Here is a 22,763-nt window from a genome sequence, read left to right as displayed (position 1 = left end):
GTGTCCACATGGAACAGATCTACTATCGAACCTAAAAATTATGTTCGAATAAATAATAAAAATAGAACTCAACTTCATTGGAAACATGAATTTTTTATTTCAAAAGAACTACCATTCAAGATGCGACACCATTTCAGAAAATAGTACGATTTTGAAACAATGTGAAAATTACACTAGAAATTCAGACGGAATTGAGAAAAATAATAAAGTATAATATAGGCCTCCATACTACTGTATATTTTATAACATTGATCAAGAACAAGACCAACAGCTTTACGTTCCATTCAAAGGATGAGAGTAAAGTATCTTGCCTAAAGTATACAAGCTATATGGCACAGGCATGCTAATCCGATTCCTTTACCATACACTATACAGTATGGTTCTCAACAATATTCTCATACCATGGCCAGCTAAAAGCAAATAACATGCTCGTGGTATACATGGCTATTAAAGTACCTAAATTTATATATTTGGTCAAAAACGTTAGAATCAAGTAGATTAATAAAAGCAACATACATACATTAAAAAGTCATGTCATCAGTAGATACTTGTAATTTTATCTACTTCATACGACACTATTAATTAATATATAATACATTATTAAATTAATTTGATTACAGTGGAACCGCTATTAAACTCTCTTGGGCATCTTAAAGAGGTTTTACTAAATTGTTTTACCACATCAGTAGTTCCAATATTTATTAAACAAAATATTGGTTTAAAAAGAGTCCCATTCTTTGAAGTGGTAGAGGCATTTATACATTTACCCTAATCAAACCAACGTACAGTATTAATATGCGATTGCAAATTATAAAATCTTTTATACAAGTTTGGCGTCCGCGTGTTCGTGATAACGTTTTATTTGATCGCTAGTGAAATATGAAATTAAACCCAATACTTGTAACATAAATTATTAGACCCACTTACTGTATACTGTACCTACATTTATAAATTTATCAGCATAATAATAGTAACAATGGAATACGTCAACATTGCAATTTATATATTATATTTTCTATCTATCCACCATCAATAAATGTCAACTGCAAGGGTAATAATATAGTAGATAAAGATTTGTTTTAAATAAGTATATTCTCATTCTCAAAACACGGCTAATATAAATACACATTGAATGAGATAGTAAGGACTTTAGGAAACACAACGGGTGATCACGAGTAATTTATGCATGAGCTTTAACAAAATGGGCGGAGCTTAGAGTGAAATTTGAGGACGATAAGGTTGCCATTTTTCCGTTTATGTATATATAACCTTTAATATACAGTTCAAATTAAACTTAAATGTGGAATTTGAATAAATCTAAATAATATTTTAACTAGTACTTAGAATTTTATAAGGCCCATAGCTAGGAAGGCTTATGCTGCATCACCAGAGCCAAGCGATTCAGAAGGGCACCGCACCACGAGACAGGGGAGGGAGAGAGATATACTGTCGGTCGTCATCTTCACGCAAGAAGGGTGCATAACTAATAAAACGGTTAAGTCGACTGTTTATGATTTACACTTTAGCAAATACAGGATATGTGTCGTCCTCCTCTAACCGTCGTGTTTCGTAAAGTCCATATTTAATGAACATAGCAAACACCAACACAGAGCTGGTATAATTAATAATTCAAAAGCTGATGATAAAAATTGTAAACAAAATAAATCCTAAATGCTTTGACTAAATAAACACATTTGATAAAAAAACAGTATGCATATGTTGCAATATGGTACATGCTCTCAACTGAAAAGTTATTATACAGAATCTAGAACAATAATTGTAATACCTTTATAAAACTGAAAAGAAAAAAAAATTATTTTATCTACACTTTCACTTCCAACATTGACGATAAATTCAAATAGCAGAGAGAGTTTTGAAATACAATATCAATTTACAAAATTGTAAATTACTTTGTTTAATCACACACATTTATGAATTTAATCACTAAGGGACCATGTCAAAATATTCAACTGCAGTTTACTGCAGTAACTACCTATTGTTCATAAACTTCTTCATTAAAGCAAACTGAAAATAGAATAGAAAATGTATTACTGCAGTAACAGCAGTAGAATAATTACAGTATGACATGATTCCTAAATAAATCTAAAAGAAAATGCTAGGTTTCGTAAAAGTGCATTGCACGATTAAATTTGTTATTAATAATTAGTGGTAGCGTTTACTACTTTTAGAAACGAACCAGTTGATTTGTTTTTAATATTTACAGTAGAACGAACTAAAAATTGTTGTGTAAACTTTAGCCATTCTCAAACAATTTCAGGTAATAAACATTTATTCTATTTCAAATTTACTTATTGTAAAAATGGTATAAATTTAGCTTTTATATATATATTTTTCAAACTTGCTTTCATATCAATATTTTAGTTTTTCGTATAAAATTAACAAAACCGCTATTGAGTAGAGTATAGTGACTTGCATAACTCATATATGCTGAATTTTAATTGGTCAAATCATTGAATATAGTTCTTTAATTTTAAGTATTTTGGAGTAACTTTTGTTTGTATAACAATTCATGGACCCATTATTCAAGATACAAAAATGCAAAAGAAAAAGCTCAATTTGAAATTAAAAAAGAAAATAAGTTAAAAAAAATAAAATTTGAAAGACTGGTATAACTAGTACACAGTTTAATGAACTAATAATTGAATTTCTAGGTGTAACTTGAAAAAAAAATGGATAGAATTTTAACCGTATAAATGGCAGTTTGCACTAGTTTCACTATCAAGTTTTAACCTGTAATACTGTAAATTATCTAATACGCATTGGGAAGTTGTGACAGAAACTTAATGTGGCAGTTACTTTAAAGTGGAGCTATTCATACAAGTTTAGTTGCCAAGATTAATACGCCAGGCAAATAGTGTAGCTCAACAAACAACAAAAGTTTAGAACGCCGCTTTAACATTAATACATTTAAATAGGGCGTGACTTATAATTTTTAAAGTTTCTATGTCAACATTTAAATAATTGTTTACGATTGCTTTGCTGAGCTTAGTCGGCAGTAGCGAAGAAATTTGAAAACCAAGTTTGTGACGAGATACCAGAGGTTGCGGGCGAGTTGCGATCGAGCGATGAGTACACGCCATAATATGACAGCTAAGACGGTGTTACACGTCCAACGGATATTACGCAGCCTGAAAGAAAAAAAAACCAATGTTACTTTTTTAAGAGTGAATGAATGAAGAAAAAAATCAAATGTAGCACCCCTCCATTAGGACACGCCTATTCAGAGGACACCCCCCATTAAGAGGACACCCCCATTAAGAGGACACCCCCATTAAGAGGACACCCCCCATTAAGAGGACACCCCCCATTAAGAGGACACCCCCCATTAAGAGGACACCCCCCAAACATTTATTTAACCGTATAAATGGCAGTTTGCACTAGTTTCACTATCAAGTTTTAACCTGTAATACTGTAAATTATCTAATACGCATTGGGACGTTGTGACAGAAACTTAACATTCAGTGAACACTCTCCTATTCAGTGAACACTCTCCTATTCAGTGAACACTCTCCTATTCAGTGAACACTCTCCTATTCAGTGAACACTCTCCTATTCAGTGAACACTCTCCTATTCAGTGAACACTCTCCTATTCAGTGAACACTCTCCTATTCAGTGAACACTCTCCTATTCAGTGAACACTCTCCTATTCAGTGAACACTCTCCTATTCAGTGAACACTCTCCTATTCAGTGAACACTCTCCTATTCAGTGAACACTCTCCTATTCAGTGAACACTCTCCTATTCAGTGAACACTCTCCTATTCAGTGAACACTCTCCTATTCAGTGAACACTCTCCTATTCAGTGAACACTCTCCTATTCAGTGAACACTCCCCTATTCAGTGAACACTCCCCTATTCAGTGAACACTCCCCTATTCAGTGAACACTCCCCTATTCAGTGAACACTCCCCTATTCAGTGAACACTCCCCTATTCAGTGGACACCCCTATTCAGTGGACACCCCAATTCAGAGGACACACCTATTCAGTGGACACCCCTATACAGTGGACACCCCAATTCAGTGGACACGTCTATTAAAGGAGACCCTTATTCAGTCTATAACACTCTATTAAGGGGACACAAGGTATTATATATTTGGACACTAAATAGCCTACGCTTATTAAGGCAAACTTGTTAGGTCCCAAATTTGTTCCCTTACTGGAGGTTCTACTGTAATCATTTCTTACATTTTAATATGACTTCTAGCAGCTGGTAGATCGGAGAGGTTTTCCTTCAGTACAAATTTCTTTGTACCGATACAATAGTTTTCCAGGTAAGTTGGCCAATGCAGTGGTCTAACATCAAGGAAGAAAGTCTGAAAATAAGAAAAGAAATAATAAAATGTCACAGTAAAAATTTCTTTTTTTTTTAGTGCAGTAAATAAGTAAAATGTAATGTGATAGGGGTTTTATTGACAGATGACGTTATTTTTAGTTTTCTCTTGATTATTGTACTTTTTTTTGTATTTGTGTCTCAGAGCAACACAATTTTCAATGTATATTGTACTGTATATGCAAACAATATAAATAAACAAAAATTGTTTTTACCTTCTTGTCTTCTTCTGTCATCAATGTCTGCAAAAGTTGTGAGTTGTTATTGGTCCATTCCCAGTTGTTTGTTGTGAAGAACTCTAGTGTGGCAACTGCCTTCTGCATTTTATCGTATATCTTCATCATTCTGTTTAATTGGATCATAGAATGTCAACAATTGAATAAATCTAGTTTACTTTCTGGTTTAAAATGGCTAAAACTAGTTTACTTTGTGGTTTAATCTAGCTAAAACTGGTTCAATTCAATCAATTCATTTAAATATCAAGGAGTTTGAGATATGAATAAATGAAAAATAGAACTGATAGTTTAATTTCTGGTTTAATCTGGCTATAAAACTAGTTTAATTTCTTGTTTAATCTGGCTATAAAACTAGTTTAATTTCTGGTTTAATCTGGCTAAAACTAGTTTAATTTCTTGCTTAATCAGTAATCTTGCTAAAACTAGTTTTGGATTACACTACTTTTTATTCATGTACAATACCATTGATTTTGATTAACTTACCTAGGCTTCTGTCCGGTCACCCAAAGGTAGAAATCAATCATCATGCTAGGAATCTTTGTGCCGACTGTGTTCCAATATTCATATGCCATACTACAAAGTTAACAAGAAAAACATAAGTTTAAGATAACAAAAATTAATAACATTTTACATTTCAGACAAGACAAACACTATCTTGATGAGAGTAATTTGTCTAGGCATGTTGATCACTTACTGGCTTTGGGTGAAACATGCTCTTGGCCTTCTGAAGGCTTTCTCCAGTGGTGTCTTCATGTAATAGACAGGCACATCCTCTGAAAAAATAAATAAACGACCCATAGTTGATATCAAGTTTGCGGTACACCACATATATAGAAAGAACTGTTGAGTTTCTCTCACCATAATTGTATCAATTTTAAACATTTATTAATATAAGCCTGTAAAGCTTGGTTCACACTTTGATACAACACAAGGATGTGTAGGCTTAATGCAAGCGAGTTGACCAGTCACAAGCAACAGTTAGGATGTTCCATTGCGTCATGATTGGTCGAAATATCTATGCATTGCGTTTCTTAATAGTAGTAATAAATAATAATTATTTTTATTTTACTTTTATTTTATTCAATCAAAACCAACAGCGACAATTACCACCACTATAACAGATTTGGAACATAAAACAATACATCAAAATACAGATATAAATATGTAAAAATTAAATAATTAAGTGTACCTATGTCGCCCCATCTTGAAGGGTTGGTAGCACTGGTGACGCAATTAAATACAGGCACGGAATCAGGTCTGTGAAAAGAAAACAAAAGGAAAGCGATTAATAACTAAGATATCTACATATCTTTTACCTAGATTTCCTTCATAAATCTACTGTAAATCTAGGTTCAGATCCGAGGATCAGAATCAGGGTCAAAGGGTGAGGATTAATACCTTTAATCTTTTCTCTTACAATAGATTTCATTGATCGTTAAACTACAGTTAAAAGAGGCCTTTCAAATCTTAATCCGCAAAAGCACAGGATTAAAAAGGGCAGATTTTCATCACAATAATTGTTAACTAACTTTCAATGTGTAAATATTACAATACCAGCTTTTGCACTACACAATTCTTCACTTTCTCTAACCATAGATATCATACATTAGGCTCTGTCTACACTATCAAACTTTTGTTACAACAAAACTATGATGTGCCCATATATGGACATGATGATGTCATATCACCACCATTTAAGCATATCACTACCATATTTAAGCATATCACTACCATATTTAAGCATATCACTACCATATTTAAGCATATCACTACCATATTTAAGCAAATCACTACCATATTAATTAAGCATATCACCACCATAATTGGGCATATTATCACACGTTTTTTTGTCAAGCTAGTTTGATAGCGTAGAAAGAGCATAAGAAGAAGCAACTGATACATACTTTTTGACAGCGGTATGCCAAGCTGCTGCAATCATCATGTTCACCACATAGTCAACGGGTGAGATGTCCACAATGGCTTCGGTGTCCCCCTTCATGCTACGCAGTAACCCCTTACCAGTCTGTAAATAAATAGGCACAGTGTGTTGAAAAGATCAGTTCATATTTGCACCATTCCGTATGTGTGCCGTTGAAAAAATGGTCATAACCCAGAGATTTCTCCGGAGTAAAGGGTCTTTCACACCTGTTTCTGCACGGTTCAGGTCTGGCGCCGAAAAATCAAAATGAACGTCAATGGTTCACACGGCTATGCGTCAATCGATATGCACGTAGCCGCGTGGGGACGCCAGCAGGTCATCGATTTGACTTGCCAGCACCGTGTCCGAACAAGTGTAAAAGACTCTTTAATAAGGTTTCAGTGTGAATTTATTTTTATACTTACAATTAAGTAATGATTAACTTGTGTAAAAAAAAGTTACACTGTGAAAATAAATTATTTTAAAGTTCACCGATCACTACTTATGACATTATCAGGAGAACATTGCGAATAAACACTTACCGCAATGAATAGACCACTTGGTCCGTTGAAATTATCAATCCATCCCTGTATCGGGTCTTTCCACGCGGCACCCACGATGGACGGTCTTACAATACACAATGGTAGGTCTTTTCCCTCTTGAACTAGTACATGCTCAGCTAACGCTTTTGTGAATGTGTAAGTATTTGGCCGGTTTCCAATCATCTGGGGTGTGATGGTTGATATCATGTCTTCCGACATCCACCTGTAATTATGTAAATCTAGATGTTATTTTAAGAGTATCAATCAATATTCAAAAAACATCTTACACCTGGTTTTTATATTAACTACAGTATTTGCGTACTTCTTTTACATTAAACCTTTCATGAATATGTACATGTTTCGACTACTGTAGACTTTAAAGGTTACAGACTAAAGTTACTAATAGGGGGTGCTGCTCTACAACTAGCAACTATGTAAACAGTGAAACTTTTAAAACGTAAATTTTTTTCAATTTATAAATGTTTTTATATTTTTAATATTTTTAAATGTTTTTAATATTTTTAGCCTATTTGAAATTTTAGCAATTTATAAATTGTAAAGGTTTTAGGAACATTCTAATGGTTTGAATCCTTTTAAAGCTGTTTTTAATCCTTTTAAAAGCTGTTTTAAACTATTTTAATCTCCTGAATCCTATTCAATTTTAATACCTAGTCTTTTTTACACCGTGTTTACAACTTATATTTTTCTTGTGCAATTATGTGTGTGTACATAATATATTATATTGTATATTTATTTATTATTGTACTAATAATTGTCAATCTTCAAGAAGAATTTCTGTTGTTTATGATGATGATGGACAAAAAAAGCATTTCAGTATTCAGTACTCCTAGAAACCACTAAAATCTAGTGATTGCCAGATGAAGATTTGTTGAAAACAAGTCGAAACATCAAACATACGTATTCATGAAATGTTTAACTTAAAAAGTATATATCAGATAATCATTCAATTTTTGCATACAAAATGTGTTCACTGGTCGCTCTTTCCAAAGTTGGTATAAATTGGCAATAGCACTATGTTAAACAAACATTGCATATACAATGATTAACAGATAGGAACAAAGTTCATATCATCCTAGCAAACCATTAATTTATAAAACTAGGCAAATTTATTCACATGGTTCGAAAATCACACAGTTCTGATTGGTTGTGTTTTGTTTCAAGTCACAAAAAGGAGATTGAAAAATGAATCTGTGTGTAACAGGGGTGGATTCAAGGGAGGCCCAGCCCCCCCTCTAAATTTCACAAATTGTAATGCAAAAGATAGTACATCAAATTAAGTTCAGCACTTCTTTTCACTACTTTTAGGCCCTGGGCCCCCTATTTCAAAATCCTGGATCCGCCACTGCGGTAATGCATTTTACCAATGATTTCAATTCACACAAATACATTCACAAAGTGGAAGACAAGTATCAGGGCTGCAAATTAAGGGGTATTTGGTCGCATTTGCGACCTAATTTTTCTGTTTGCGACTAAAGAAACAGAATAGGTCGCGCATAGCGCGACAAGATCGTCTGCTTGTGCGAGTTGTTTCAAATTGAAGTCGGATGTGTTTTCCCTATTTCAAACTCTGTGTAATTTAATCTCTCTACTACGGAAGGCTCAGGAGTTTCCACTAGTCACCGCCGCCGCAAAGGTGTCAGGTTCATTCAAGCGTACAAAGCCCCTAAACATTTTACACTCGTTGTGATTGGAAGTTCGTCCAATTATTGCATGCTGCCTTACCCAATCACACAAAAGGACACCAAACACACAGCACAGTGTGACGCGCGGACGACACAAACCTCGTGGAAAATCACCTCCGTTTTAAAGAAGGAATATAAAATCAATTGTACCGCCGTACACAGAAGTTAGCCAGGGCGGGCGCGGTAGATACAAAGAATTGTCGCCGCGCAGTCATCAGCATTTTTTAGGCAGTATAAATGGTTATATCATGATTAATAAATAATGTAATTAATGATATATATAATAATATCTATTCATTATATAGATTAAACAGCAGTATTGTTTATCAGTAGATTTAATACTTTATTCCAGATTCTGATTATCGAAAATTATATATCAGAGAAAATACCGCAACTTTTCCTACGAAGTAGCTTCGTAGATAAAACAGGCTACGTTGTTGGCTTTGTAGGTTACATTGTTTGGCTTCGTTAGTAACCTCAATAAACAACCTCACGATGTTCTTAGTAAGTAACAAGGTGTGAAAATTATTATTTAATGTGTTATTTTTGACTGGCGGAGGAGGACCAATTTGTACATTACTAAGAAATATATAATATAATAGTTTTTATTCGTAAATATTTCATTCGTGTGTTTTTTTACTCTCAACGGCGAATATAAATTTCCCACAATGTAAACGTAGAGACACGATCCAACACAATGAACTAATAAAAATAATACTGTATAGCGAACGTCCAGTCGATCCAGAAACATGCAAACAAAAAGATCGTAAACAATTCATTCTAAATAATAGTATCAGAACGTTCAATCGGTCACTCAAAAAGACTGCCGACAGAAGACCGTAATTAATACAGACCTAGTTTTTTGGTCACATGTCATGAAACGCGATACTCTGTTTTACCACCGCAAACCTCTCGCATGTTTTTTTTACTCGGTACGAGGCTACAAAACAGTGTACCTGAATTTTGCGTCACATGAAACGTAATACAGCTCTAAACTGTTCCCACGGTTCGCACGTTTTTCCCCTCCAAATTCTGGTCGGGTCTTTTGTCGTAATAATAATTTACAAAGGCCTATGTTAAATCTTAACATGGAATATATATTTATTTTGCATATATTTTGTTGGTGTCCTAGCCAAGGTGTTGTTGTTTTTATAATTCGCTAAACCAAGGTAGGACTCCGATTAGGATTGAATCATGTAGGCCGCCGAAACTCTCGCTGCGTGAGCTGAGGGCCCGATTTCGTCTCGTCGGCGGATGTCCTGCCAAATTAGGACAACCGATTTGTAGGGCGGCTACAAAAATTAACGTCTAGGATTTTAATTAGCCAACAATACATGTTTGTTTCCATTGTTTATGCTCCTAACTAAAGGCGATGACATTGGTGTTTACAAACCGTACGATCGACGCGTAGATATTATCATAAAATCGTAGGCATGGCAACGAACAATACTTTGGAAATTACAGGATATGTTTAGCCATGGAGGAAATTTTTTACTGCCTCCATGGTTTAGCGAACAATAACCTACGATCTATTTACGCGTAGGCTACGAAAGGTTACGCGTATATACAAAGCAGTAATTTCTTTCTGTACCGTAACAATAATAGATCTTGCGTGAATATAAATGGCGCATCAGGACCAGTGCCTAAAAAATGTGCATAACCCAAATTAATTGAATTCTTCAGTGCTGAATTTTTATGTGCTCAGAAATCGATTGAAACAACCTATAATTACTCAAAAATCGCCCCCCCCCCCCCACCCCCAGCCTAAGGTTGTACTGTATTTCATTTTTATACACCCCCCCCCCCCCCCCTAAACTAAAAACGGATCTGCGCGGATGGGGTTTGAGGGAAGGGGGTTAGTTGTCGATGAAAAGGTGCTACTAAAAAAATTGGTGGTGCTACCAAAAATTATTATGAGCCATCATACAAATTTGATAGTGCTACCAAGTAAAAAAGTTAATTTGCAGCCCTGAGTATAAAAGCCAAGTGTAAGCAGTGTGGTACTATATGTGCATAGCAAGTGATAGAAAGTACAAGGTTGTTTAATATTAATAATTACTAAGAAAAAGTTATAGCATAGAGATATTATCTGTGGTTATAGACAGGACATTATCCAGGTAGATTAAATAGCTTATGAAGTACCAATAAGAAACCACAACAAGGACGTTTAGCTCAGGTGCTTTAAAAATTGTCATTCGACAAACTGTACACGTTCAGCCAAGCATGAAGTTTTGATTTTAAAATAATAACAAGCGATTTGTCCTTGTGAATTTCCTTTATAACTTAATACTGCTTATTTAAACCTACTTCACCCTAACTATCTATTCTCATCCATAACAGGCCTTGACAGTTAGTTAGTTAATTAGGGAGCTAATTACAATTGTGTATTTTACTTTAAAGATGTATTGTCCCCTGAAAAAATATTTTTTTTTGTTAAATATGCCATTTTATTGTCACATAATAGTTATCTACTTTGAACAAAAATTGAATAGAAAAAAAAAATTATTTACCTGAAAAAACATTATTTTAAAGCAAAATATAGTCAAATTGGCATGCCGGCCAATGTTTTTTTTTGTTGAATTTGACCATTTATTTTGTCATTTTATATAAGAAAACATTATTTTTGGGGGTTTTTTTTCACGGAAGGGAATAATTTGATTAAAACTATAAATAACCTATTCAAATTCTGATTTCGTTAATCTTAATTCTTCATGTTTTTGGGGGACAATACATCTTTAAACTGTCTACATTTTCAAACTAGTTTGACAAAAAAAATTGCGATGTGCCCAAATATGGTAGCGATAGTCACAAATATGGTAGTAATATGACATCATCATGTCCATATATGGGCACATCACATTTTTTGTTACATAAATTTTGATAGTGTAGACAGAGCTTTAGTACTGTATAAATGTAAACAAGAATATTGATAATTATATTACTTACTCTATTGCCCCTAATAACTTGTATGGATCAACTGGAGGCGGGTAAACCACCTCTTCAATATGTTCCCGGTCACAGTAAGCATAGGCTGTTGATACATGTACAAATACCTGAAAAAATAAATATATTTTTTTATTTTAATGCATTCACACACATAATTAAATTTACTATCTAGGTCAAGTGATAATACAGAAAAGTATTACAAAACTGATAAAATATTAAATTATACAGGCCATTTTTAAAAACTTAATTTCAGTCTGCAAAAATGCTTCCTTACAATTCACAACAATTAGACATGTAGAACTCTTCCTTTGGGACACTATTCAAGGGAACCCCTATAAAGGGACACCTCTATTAAGGGGACACTTGAAACGTGAAACAAACATGGGCAGTATATGTTTTAACACTAAGGCCAGACCCTATCAAGAAGGGACACCTCTATTAAGGGGCACTTTTCTGTGAACAAACATGGGCAGTATATGTTTTAACACTAAGGCCAGACCCTATCAAGAAGGGACACCTCTATTAAGGGGCACTTTTCTGTGAACAAACATGGGCAGTATATGTTTTAACACTAAGGCCAGACCCTATCAAGAAGGGACACCCTCAATTAAGGGGCACTTTTCTGTGAACAAACATGGGCAGTATATGTTTTAACACTAAGGCCAGACCCTATCAAGAACGGACACCTCTATTAAGGGGCACTTTTCTGTGAACAAACATGGGCAGTATATGTTTTAACACTTAGTTGAAGTTCGGTTTATGAATTAAAATGATGTCATTTTTTTAGTTTTAGCTCGAACTACGACTAAAGTCCGGTTTAAGAATACGGGCGTAAGACCTGACCCTATCAACAAGGGGTCCTCTGTTAAGGGGGAACTTTTTGATTTAAAAAGTGTCCCCTTAATAGAGGCTCTACTTACTAATATTATTTATACTAACCTTCAGACTGTTCATTTCTTTGCACAGTTTCAACATCTCTTGTGTAGCTACCACGTTTAATTTCAGTGATAACCTTTGACATAGAAAGAAATAATGAGTTAATGTCTCATACGCATGACTGCCTTGTTAACTCAGTGTCTTTATTGAATTATTTAACTTGAACAAAAAAAATTAATTATGAGGATGTCTGGTAAACTTTCAACCCTTGATATTATAGACACTAGAAATGTAAAACTTAACTCATGCATCTTTTTAAGCTTAAAACAAATACAGCATATTTATAATATTCTACTGGTAGCCTTCATCTTCCAATAGAAGATAGTATGTCGGTATAGGTTTTAGATTTTTCTCTATCTATGTATTTGAAAACAAGGAAGTAAATATGTTTTGTTTCTTCAGAGACTCTATAGTTCCTTAAAGATGTATCCCCCAAAAACTTAAAAAATTTAGATTAAAAAAATCAGACTTTGAATAGATTATTTTGTAGTTTTAATAAAAAATTACCGTAAAAAATAAATGTTTTCACTTATAATAGAGTTTAATAAATGGTTAAATTCAACCAAAAACTCATTGGCTGGCAGTCAATTTGACAATTCTTTTGGTTTAAATTAAGTGAGAGTTTTTTTAGTAATTACACATTTTTGGTTAAAGTGGATAAGTATTAGGTTAAAATTGCATATTCAACAAAAAATTGTTTAAGCATTATTTTTTCAGGGGGACAATACATATTTAAGAAATCTGTTGACACAGCAAATAACGCAACTAAAGAATAAAAACAGTCATTTGGACTTTGGACAATTATCACAATAGTTATCGTTGATGTGCTTTACTTAAGATGCACTTGTTATCTATCTTGATTTAAACCACAACAATATTGATAGTCATACCAGAACAGAGCAGAATTTATCATGTTCGATTAACGATTAATTCATTTTTGACAATTTGGAATTTCAATATTTATTATTTTATTCAATATTTATTATTAAAGCCCCATTCCCTACGTTTTTTAGATCTAATTTAAGATCACAAACTATATTTAATGTAAAAATAATACTACATGGTCCTATTGCGATAACTTTTTTCGTCTTTAAACGGTTAAAAATGTGAAAAATAAATCGATTCTAATAATTATAGCGGCCCGCTATAAATCCCAAAATGCATTGCGCGCGGATTGATATTTTTGTTTTTCACCTGTAATTCGCCCACTTTTCGATCGATCGTGAAGCCAAAACAAATGGAAGACTCCTAACTTTTCAGCGAAAATACCGGGTTTTCCCCAATTTGTATCAACGTAGTCTGGCAAAAATAGAAAGACAATTAATGCAGCAACTATACAACGTCAGGCTAGGTATATAGCTAGCGTACGATGTTCGTACGTTATCGATGTTTACCAGCTAGGCCTACAAAACTAAGCCTAGCTAAGCTAGGCCTAAGACCGTCCACGAGAGGTCGATCGCCGCGAGCTACTTAGGTAGTGCATTGTTTCTCACTTTTTATCATAATTTACCATAAAACGTACATTTAAGACAAGGAATGACATGGTTTAATGTTTTTAAAGTGATATATATGTAATATTTTCCAAAAAACGTCCAAAATTGCAGGGAAGGGGTCTTTAAGCTCTGTCTACACTATCAAACTTTATGTCACTAAAAAATGTGATGTGCCCATATATGGACATAATTTTGGCTGTTTAACACCCACCTAAAATCACCACTCCCTCAAATCTCTTTACAGTAATTTTAGAAACATAAAGCTCTGTCTACATTATAAACTTTATGTGACGTACCCATATATGGACATGATGATGTCATATCACTACCATATTTGGGCATACCACTTCCATATTTGGGCACATCAAACTCTTTTTGTCAAACTAGTTTGTCAGTGCAGACAGAGCTTAAGAAACACCAATATGCACATTTCAATAGAATGCACTGGAGCGTGACGTTGACAAAACATCAAAACCGTCTGTAGACCTATTTATTTACTAGGCAGTTTTTTTTCAAGAGATTTGACCTGGACATGGAGGGTACAACCAGGGTGTGAAATGGTCAAAAAGACATTGTTGTGTTCACTAATTTACTAATTGTATCAAGCTAAATGTTAATCACCCTTTGTTTAAAAATGTTGATGAATGAAACAGTTTTACCTGTAAAAGCAGTACTAAAATGTATGATTAAAAATATATTTCTCCTGTACAGTAAACATGTTTTTGTTGAATGCCATTTTAATATCACATCACAGTAATATTCACTTTGACCAAATAATTGGATTAAACCAATTTATTGAATTGAACTATAATTTATAGCAAAAAGGTTTTGTGGTTGAAGTTATCCATTTATTTTTATCTTTTTATAACTGAAAAGTAGTTTTGTTTCCTGTTTTTTTATACCAAAAGTGATTAATTTCATATTAAAGCTGCAAAATGGAGTCTGGCTTTGATCTTGGCTTGAAAATTGTTAAACTCATCGACTTTTAAGTACACAAGTCTAAGTATCTTATTTTAATATTTTTTAAAGTATGTCATAAAATGTTATGTCTCAAGTCACATGCCTTCTATGGCATCAATGTGGTAAAACAATATGCAATCTGTTTCAACAGATTAATATTTTAAAGATATTGTCCCATTGAAAAGATTATTCATACATGTTTTTCTTCAATATGCCATTTTAATGTCACATAAATTATTTTTCAAATTGATAAAAAAATTTGATTAAAAAAAAAACTATTTTCCTGATAAGCATAATTCTTTTTTTTTAAAATTCAACCGGATATCTAGTCAATGCATTTCTGGTTAAATGTAACGTTCTATTTCGTCTGTTTTAAAAGCTAAATCATTGTTTTTTTAGTGAAAAATTTAATAATAACTAAAAATGGTCTAACCAAAATGTTCCTTTATTCATCTTTATTTTTCATGTTTTGGATGACAATACATCTGTAATAATTTATAATTTCTCACCCTAATTTTTCATCAAATTTGATAGTAGCAGCAACATGGAAAACAACGGTAACTTTTTCTCGAAGCGTAGCGATGTCCTCGTCGCTAAGACCGAGTTTTGAATGCTGAAGATCACTGTTAATAGCGTGAATCTTGTCTGCAAAATTTGGCTGACTTTGACGGAGTTTATCAAATAACTGAAAATAAAATAAAAATTGTTATATTGTCAATTTTGTTTTATATTTATCACCCATCTGGAAATTTCCAGCATATGTTTCTATCTTATCTTACTGATACCACAGAGGAAATAAAGAATATTGTTACTTGGACCCTAGAATTAAAACTTTCTTACAGTGGATCTGCTGTTTGTCAATATGATATTTATTAATGACATATGTTTTTCTTTGAAATTTCTCAAGAAATAATTTAATTTTTGAATTGAAATTGAATATTCATTATTCAATTAAAAAAATAAATTATACACCGATTAAAATATTATAATACAATCTAAAAAAACTCCTGTAGTCATTTAAGGTTAAATTATGGCAGTATTATAGTAGGTGGACATTTTAGCCAATTTAACATCCATCTAAAATCACCACTCCCTCAAATCTCTTTACCGTAATTTTGAGAACCATAAAGCTCTGTTTACACTATAAACTTTATGTGACAAAAAAATGTAATCAGGCCTTGTCTTTTAAGGCGAGCGAGTGCGATCACACACTCCTAAACTGCTCTTGAGGAGTGCAATTTACACACCAAAATACAAACAGCACACCTACAGCATCGCTGAATGTATTGAGGAGTGCAATAGTGTAGACAGAGCTTAAAATAAATATAATACTGTAACCATGTACTGTACCTTACAATTCACCAGTTGTTCGACTCTCTCCTGAGTAGGGCGCCCCCATTTTGGCCGCACTAGCAGGTACACTCCGTCTATTCCTGGACAAGATCTTAAGATCTTTTCTAGAAGAACTTTACCTATGAAGCCTGTTGCACCCGTAATCAGAAGCGTTTGGCCATTGTAGAATTCTTCGATTGGCGTCATTATTTCTTTTTGTAATTTTAAATTCTAAAATTTAAAGCAAATTCACATTAATTATTATAATAAAAATATTATTTTCCTGTGTTTACAACATGACAAAAGTAAAATAAAAGGCAAATTTTTGCTAGAATATCATAATACAGTAGCTATATGTAATAATATCAATTAAATATCAATTTAAAAAGATGGTTTTGATAAAATTGGACGACATTACTGGTAAAATTCCCCAAAAAAACGTTGTGAGCTAGGCCTAGAGTATATTATACTAGAACCTGAATCGCTGCTATACATGGGAAAAAATGCTTTGTTTGAACCCTACTTGATGGTTAGGTGAATCATACAGCTTGATAACAAACTAATAATTATTAATAATAGATAGTTTGAACAAACATCTGGTTTCATATTTATAAATTAATATTATTGCAACATACAATAATTGTGTATTGGTTTAATAACTGTAAAATCAAAATAAATATTAACTAAAGATTAAAGATAAAGTCACAAAGTAATTACATGATAAGTGATAATAATAAGACAATTCTTTTCATTTTATTTATTTAACCTTAGGGTACACGTAGCCTATATTTGTCTATGAATCACTAGATTCCGATAAACAATGTTGAGCAAATTCATTTACAGCCTATTTAGTATTTGGTGTTCAAAGCTAGCTGGAATCGTAGTGGAGGCTACTGCAGTTTCGCACCTACAAAAACTGGGCATACGACAGTGGGTGAATGTTTTCAAATTGGGTAAGCTCGAGAGATTGTGGTGCAAAAGTGCATTAGTAATTTAGCACCGACTCCTCTTGTTCTCTCGAACCCGGCTCTAGCCTACTCGCACAAACTCCTGCATCCACCACAGAAATATCAAATTATTTAACAACATGCCATAATAAATGTTGTGGTTGCAGCTATTATTAATTATGACAGACGTTAATTTTTTTTTTTTATCTCCACACACTTCCTTCATCAAATCAAACGTAAAATTATTCAGCTAATAAATTAATTTTTTAATTTAAAAATTACTTTTCTAGAATGAAAACCATCATCATTTCTGTAATAGCCTATTTAAACATACGTCTATTAAATACGACCTAACATATTATGCTAAGCCAAGGTTAGAATACCCTGTTCCTGACAGCAGCAGGAGCAGAAGGATGGGTGATACAGTATTAAAGGCACTTTCACTTTTCATCTCAACCCGCGGCGGACGAAAGACACACCTACCCAGCTGCTGTGCAGCCCAGACGAACCTACAGTAACCTTCCCTCGTCTCGCCGGTTGTTGCATCACCCAACATTAATAAAACGCAAACTAACTAAAATATAAAATTATCCATTATAAATTAACAATTATAAACAGTAATAAAACATAATTACATGGTAAACATCCACTTACATTTTGCAAATCTATGTAATTTCAGATCACAAAAAAAATTCACCGGCAAAACACGCCATAAAGAAATCACCAATGGAAATCCGTTTCAGAAAATTTCAACAACCGATCGATCATAAATTGATCACGTGATAATATAGGATTGGTGGCGCTATATCATCAAATCTTGTCATTATTTTGGCACGATTCAATTATTTACTGTATTTATTAAATGTTTTTTTTCTTTATAAACCACGTATTTGTAATAATATTATGTTTATGATTCATATTATTTTGTTTGACCTTTTTCATGCCTGCACAAGAGAATATTTTACTAATTTTGTGGTAATGTGCACGGAGACAACCACAAAAAAATGCTAAGAAACCAATATCTATGGATAATTGTGTTTTAATCTTTTATAATATTATATCATATTGTTGTCATATCTCAATAATTACAGTTTGTATTATAAAGGCACTGTTTCAAAAAATTAAAATTATAATATATTTATATAAATTGCGATCTAAACATTATTTTAATAATTCAAACAATGTTGATATAAATGTAAATAATTCATTTATTAATATTTTTATACTGATAAAAGTAATGAAAAAATATTCTCAATTTTCAAATACATTCCAAGTTATATCACCATTAATAGTTTTAAAAAATAAATTGTTTAAATGGTAGGCCTACATTGTAGAAATTTAACAAAAAAGAGAGAGAAACTCAACAGTTCTTTTCAGAACTAATAATGTGGTGTACCGCAAACTTTATATCAACAAAAAAAACCTTACTAAAAATAAGGCAGCAAAAAGTAGATACAATTGTCATATTAAACCAAATTTCAATGCACCCACACCAATGGGTCATGGCACAACAGACTTGTTTTTTATGCTTGCCTATACATCTCAGGATCCTGGTTTTAATCCTTTCAAATAACAGGATTATTCCTCGTGGAAAAATAACTGTAGGCCGTCCCTAACAAATCCAGGATTTTAAAATACGGGAGTTTAGGAGGCCTAAAAATGGTAAAATGAACTTAACCTACCAAATGTCCTATCTTTTGTATTGTTAATGTTGAATCCTTGGAACTACCTATGGCACTAACAAAGGACAGGATTACATTTTATAGAGGCAATCCTTGAAAATGCATAATAAATTCTATCTTTTGTATTGTTAATGTTGAATCCTTGGAACTACCTATGGCACTAACAAAGGACAGGATTACATTTTATAGAGGCAATCCTTGAAAATGCATAATAAATTATTGTAAATATAACAATATCCAATGATTGTCCAACCCAGATCCTCATAACACATAATGGTTATAAACGGTAAAAAAATCCTCAATATAGCTAAAGTACAAAGAGAGAGGTCAAAGTACAAAGAGAGAGGTCAAAGTTAACAACAATATAAACCAAATATATAGTGGTGGTCTAGAGGTCAGTGACCCGATAGTGAGTTTGAGACAAATTTGTTGTTAAATGTACCAATAACCATAATTCGACTCTCCACGATACCGGTGTCTAACCGGACAATAGATAGATTTCCCTCCTCTGGTTCAACTGATTATAAACAACAATTATAAACCCTTTATTTAAAAATATTCTATAAAAATAAAACCCTGTCCAACAATTCAATTGTAAAAAGTTGTAGTTTCATGTGTATTTTACTGTTATCAGTGACATAATCACTGCATGCCAACAAGAACCTTTCTGGAAAAAAAAAGTTGGCTGTAGGGTTAAAACATACATTTCCTCTTATTTGAATTCCGAGAAAGGTGTCCCAATAGAAGGGTTTTAGGTCTACTGTATGAAGAAAGTCCTTCTATCAGTTCTTTTTGCCTTTACTAATAATTAATTTCTGTTTACTATCAAACTAGGTTAAAAAAAAAAGCATGGTATGCCCAACTATGGTAGTGATATGACATAATTATGTCCATATATGGGCACATCACATAAAGTTTGATAGTGTAGACAGAGCTTAGGCCAGAGTTCTTTCTGACATCTATGAGGACCCCGTAAAACTTTCACTAAGCTGCCTTTGTAAAGCCTTTTTTCTGCGATACTCTTCCATCAAAGGCAAGATATCTGGTGCTTCTTCAAAGTACCTCACCAGATCGGGCTCCATCAACATAGATGCTAAGAATTGTTCAAAAGTAATCGCCCATTCAGTGTCCAATTTACCAGCAGGTTTAGGTAAAGGTGATTTACTTTTTGCTGAAGATTCCTCACTATCATCAACATTCTTTAAAATATCATCATCCTGATTTGCTAAATTCTGATTGGCTGAATCATTATTGCTTTCGGTTTCCGATAATTGATCAGATATCTCAGTATTAACAGTGTTTGAATCTTTAATTTCAATTTTTGTTTTATCTGTATTTGTAACGTCATCTTTTATATCGCCTCTTTGCGATTCCTCACCAACGCCCTCTACATCTTCCTGTAATGTCCTTTGAGTATTATCCTCTATCACCTGGTCTCCCTCTCCAGCATTTGCTGCCTCAACTATCGGTTTATCTTCGGTAACCGGGGTTGTGCTGCCACTGCTCGGTTCATTGCTATGTACACCGCCCCTCTTGTAGAAGCGCTTACCGACTTCCCCCATCTCAAACAGAACTGCGCCTGCATTTGCTAGTGCTCCGTAAAGTTTTTGTTCGTTTGGTCGTTCCGCAAACATTCCATACATGGTTTTCAACAACTGAATAAACTGGTCCTAAAAATATAAATTTAAAAAAAAAACAATAAAAATATAATAGCAAATATTTTTGGATCAAACACAATAATGTTGCAGCTAGTGCTCAGCGCAGTTGTATTTGACCTTTAATACCAAGTACCCATATCCAAACACAATAATGTTGCAGCTAGTGCTCAACGCAGTTGTATTTGACCTTTAATACCAAGTACCCATATCCAAACACAATAATGTTGCAGCTAGTGCTCAACGCAGTTGTATTTGACCTTTAATACCAAGTACCCATATCCAAACACAATAATGTTGCAGCTAGTGCTCAGCGCAGTTGTATTTGACCTTTAATACCAAGTACCCATATCCAAACACAATAATGTTGCAGCTAGTGCTCAGCGCAGTTGTATTTGACCTTTAATACCAAGTACCCATATCCAAACACAATAATGTTGCAGCTAGTGCTCAGCGCAGTTGTATTTGACCTTTAATACCAAGTACCCATATCCAAACACAATAATGTTGCAGCTAGTGCTCAACGCAGTTGTATTTGACCTTTAATACCAAGTACCCATATCCAAACACAATAATGTTGCAGCTAGTGCTCAGCGCAGTTGTATTTGACCTTTAATACCAAGTACCCATATCCAAACACAATAATGTTGAATCTAGTGCTCAACGCAGTTGTATTTGACCTTTAATACCAAGTACCCATATCCAAACACAATAATGTTGCAGCTAGTGCTCAGCGCAGTTGTATTTGACCTTTAATACCAAGTACCCATATCCAAACACAATAATGTTGCAGCTAGTGCTCAACGCAGTTGTATTTGACCTTTAATACCAAGTACCCATATCCAAACACAATAATGTTGCAGCTAGTGCTCAGCGCAGTTGTATTTGACCTTTAATACCAAGTACCCATATCCAAACACAATAATGTTGCAGCTAGTGCTCAACGCAGTTGTGTTTGACCTTTAATACCAAGTACCCATTTGTACACCTGGGTGGAGTGAGACAAAGTAAAGTGTCTTGCCTATAACGACTGTAGGATTCAAACTCCCAACCCGAAGCCTAAAGCTCTGTCTCCACTATCGAACTTTTTGTGAAAAAAGAATGTGATGTGCCCATATATGGACATGATGATGTCATATCACTACCATATTTAGGCATAACACAACCATATTTGGGCACATCACACTTTTTTTGTCAAACTAGTTTTATAGACAGAACCTAATGCATAGCACATTGCATCACACACTCTTACTTTATACAGTAGAACCTGTGTTTTACGTACCCTGATTTTACGTTCCCTTGATTTTACGTACGCTTAAAATAACCGATGACGTCATCATTTTCTTACATTGAGGGCGCAATTTAACAACAAAGCACACAAAGCCACAATCATGGCTGTGTGAGGAATTCTGCTGTGTGTGGGACAAGCTACGCACGTGCATTCCCCCTAAAGCAGCGACTGTTTTTATTGATAGAAAACAATTATATTTTACACTTTATTTAAACATCGCACAGCCTGTATATACTGTACTTTTCTAGTTAGGCCTCACATCTTGCTAGGCCTGCTAGCCTGAATAGCCTAGGCCTAGCTAAGGCTAAGCTAGTGACGCATACTGTACACAGTAGTACAGAAGTAGGCAAATACGGCTAGCTACGATCTCTACGTATTTGGGGTCAATTTAAGGTCAACCTTGATTTTACGAATCCCTTGTTTTACGTACGCCTTTCGGTCCCGTACCGTACGTAAAATGGAGGTTCTACTGTACATTAAAATAGGCACAGTACTGTATTAATGTTTTAAAAATGTATTGTAAAAGCAATTTCATTCATTTTTATTATGAATTAATACAATTTTACCTGGTACATCATTGGCATATTTTTATAACTTTTTCTTCTTTCTTCCTCCTCTCGTTCTTTTTCCCATTTTTGTAGAAATGATTGATAAACATCTTTCTCTTCTAGTTTCTTTTTCTTTCCTAAACACAATAATGAATTTATAATAATAATAATAATTTAATAATAATATAATATAATAATCATTTATTATTACTTAATCAATT

The 22,763-nt window shown here is 33.5% G+C and overlaps 2 protein-coding genes across 4 annotated transcripts in view; both read right to left on the bottom strand.

Moving 5' to 3' along the window:
- Positions 1 to 73: 73 nt before the first annotated feature.
- On the bottom strand, positions 74 to 18,179 carry LOC140054329 (fatty acyl-CoA reductase 1-like). Its single transcript, XM_072099274.1, has 13 exons — positions 18,021 to 18,179; positions 16,438 to 16,650; positions 15,597 to 15,772; positions 12,638 to 12,710; positions 11,699 to 11,805; positions 7,050 to 7,272; positions 6,494 to 6,612; positions 5,779 to 5,846; positions 5,284 to 5,362; positions 5,073 to 5,162; positions 4,569 to 4,698; positions 4,209 to 4,336; positions 74 to 3,149 (listed from the first exon to the last, which is right to left on the bottom strand). Exons 2-13 carry the CDS (start codon positions 16,624 to 16,626, stop codon positions 2,987 to 2,989), a joined length of 1,545 nt encoding a protein of 514 aa, XP_071955375.1. The 5' UTR covers positions 16,627 to 16,650; positions 18,021 to 18,179; the 3' UTR covers positions 74 to 2,986.
- Positions 18,180 to 18,752: 573 nt separating this feature from the next.
- Positions 18,753 to 22,763, bottom strand: part of LOC140053850 (TBC1 domain family member 9-like) — a 35,205-nt gene continuing 31,194 nt past the window's right edge. For all 3 annotated transcript variants that reach the window (XM_072098569.1, XM_072098570.1, XM_072098571.1), the window contains 2 exons: positions 22,561 to 22,679; positions 18,753 to 20,718 (listed from right to left, as the gene is read on the bottom strand). In XM_072098569.1, the coding sequence (XP_071954670.1) occupies positions 20,008 to 20,718; positions 22,561 to 22,679 (830 nt within the window). In that variant the 3' untranslated portion in view covers positions 18,753 to 20,007. The remainder of the gene's footprint in view (positions 20,719 to 22,560; positions 22,680 to 22,763) is intronic.

The sequence above is a fragment of the Antedon mediterranea genome, chromosome 7, assembly GCF_964355755.1.
Source record: "Antedon mediterranea chromosome 7, ecAntMedi1.1, whole genome shotgun sequence".
Classification (NCBI taxonomy): Eukaryota; Metazoa; Echinodermata; class Crinoidea; order Comatulida; family Antedonidae; genus Antedon; species Antedon mediterranea.
The sequence above is the reverse complement of the archived record's forward strand: the minus strand, read 5'-3'. Positions and strand labels throughout refer to the sequence as shown.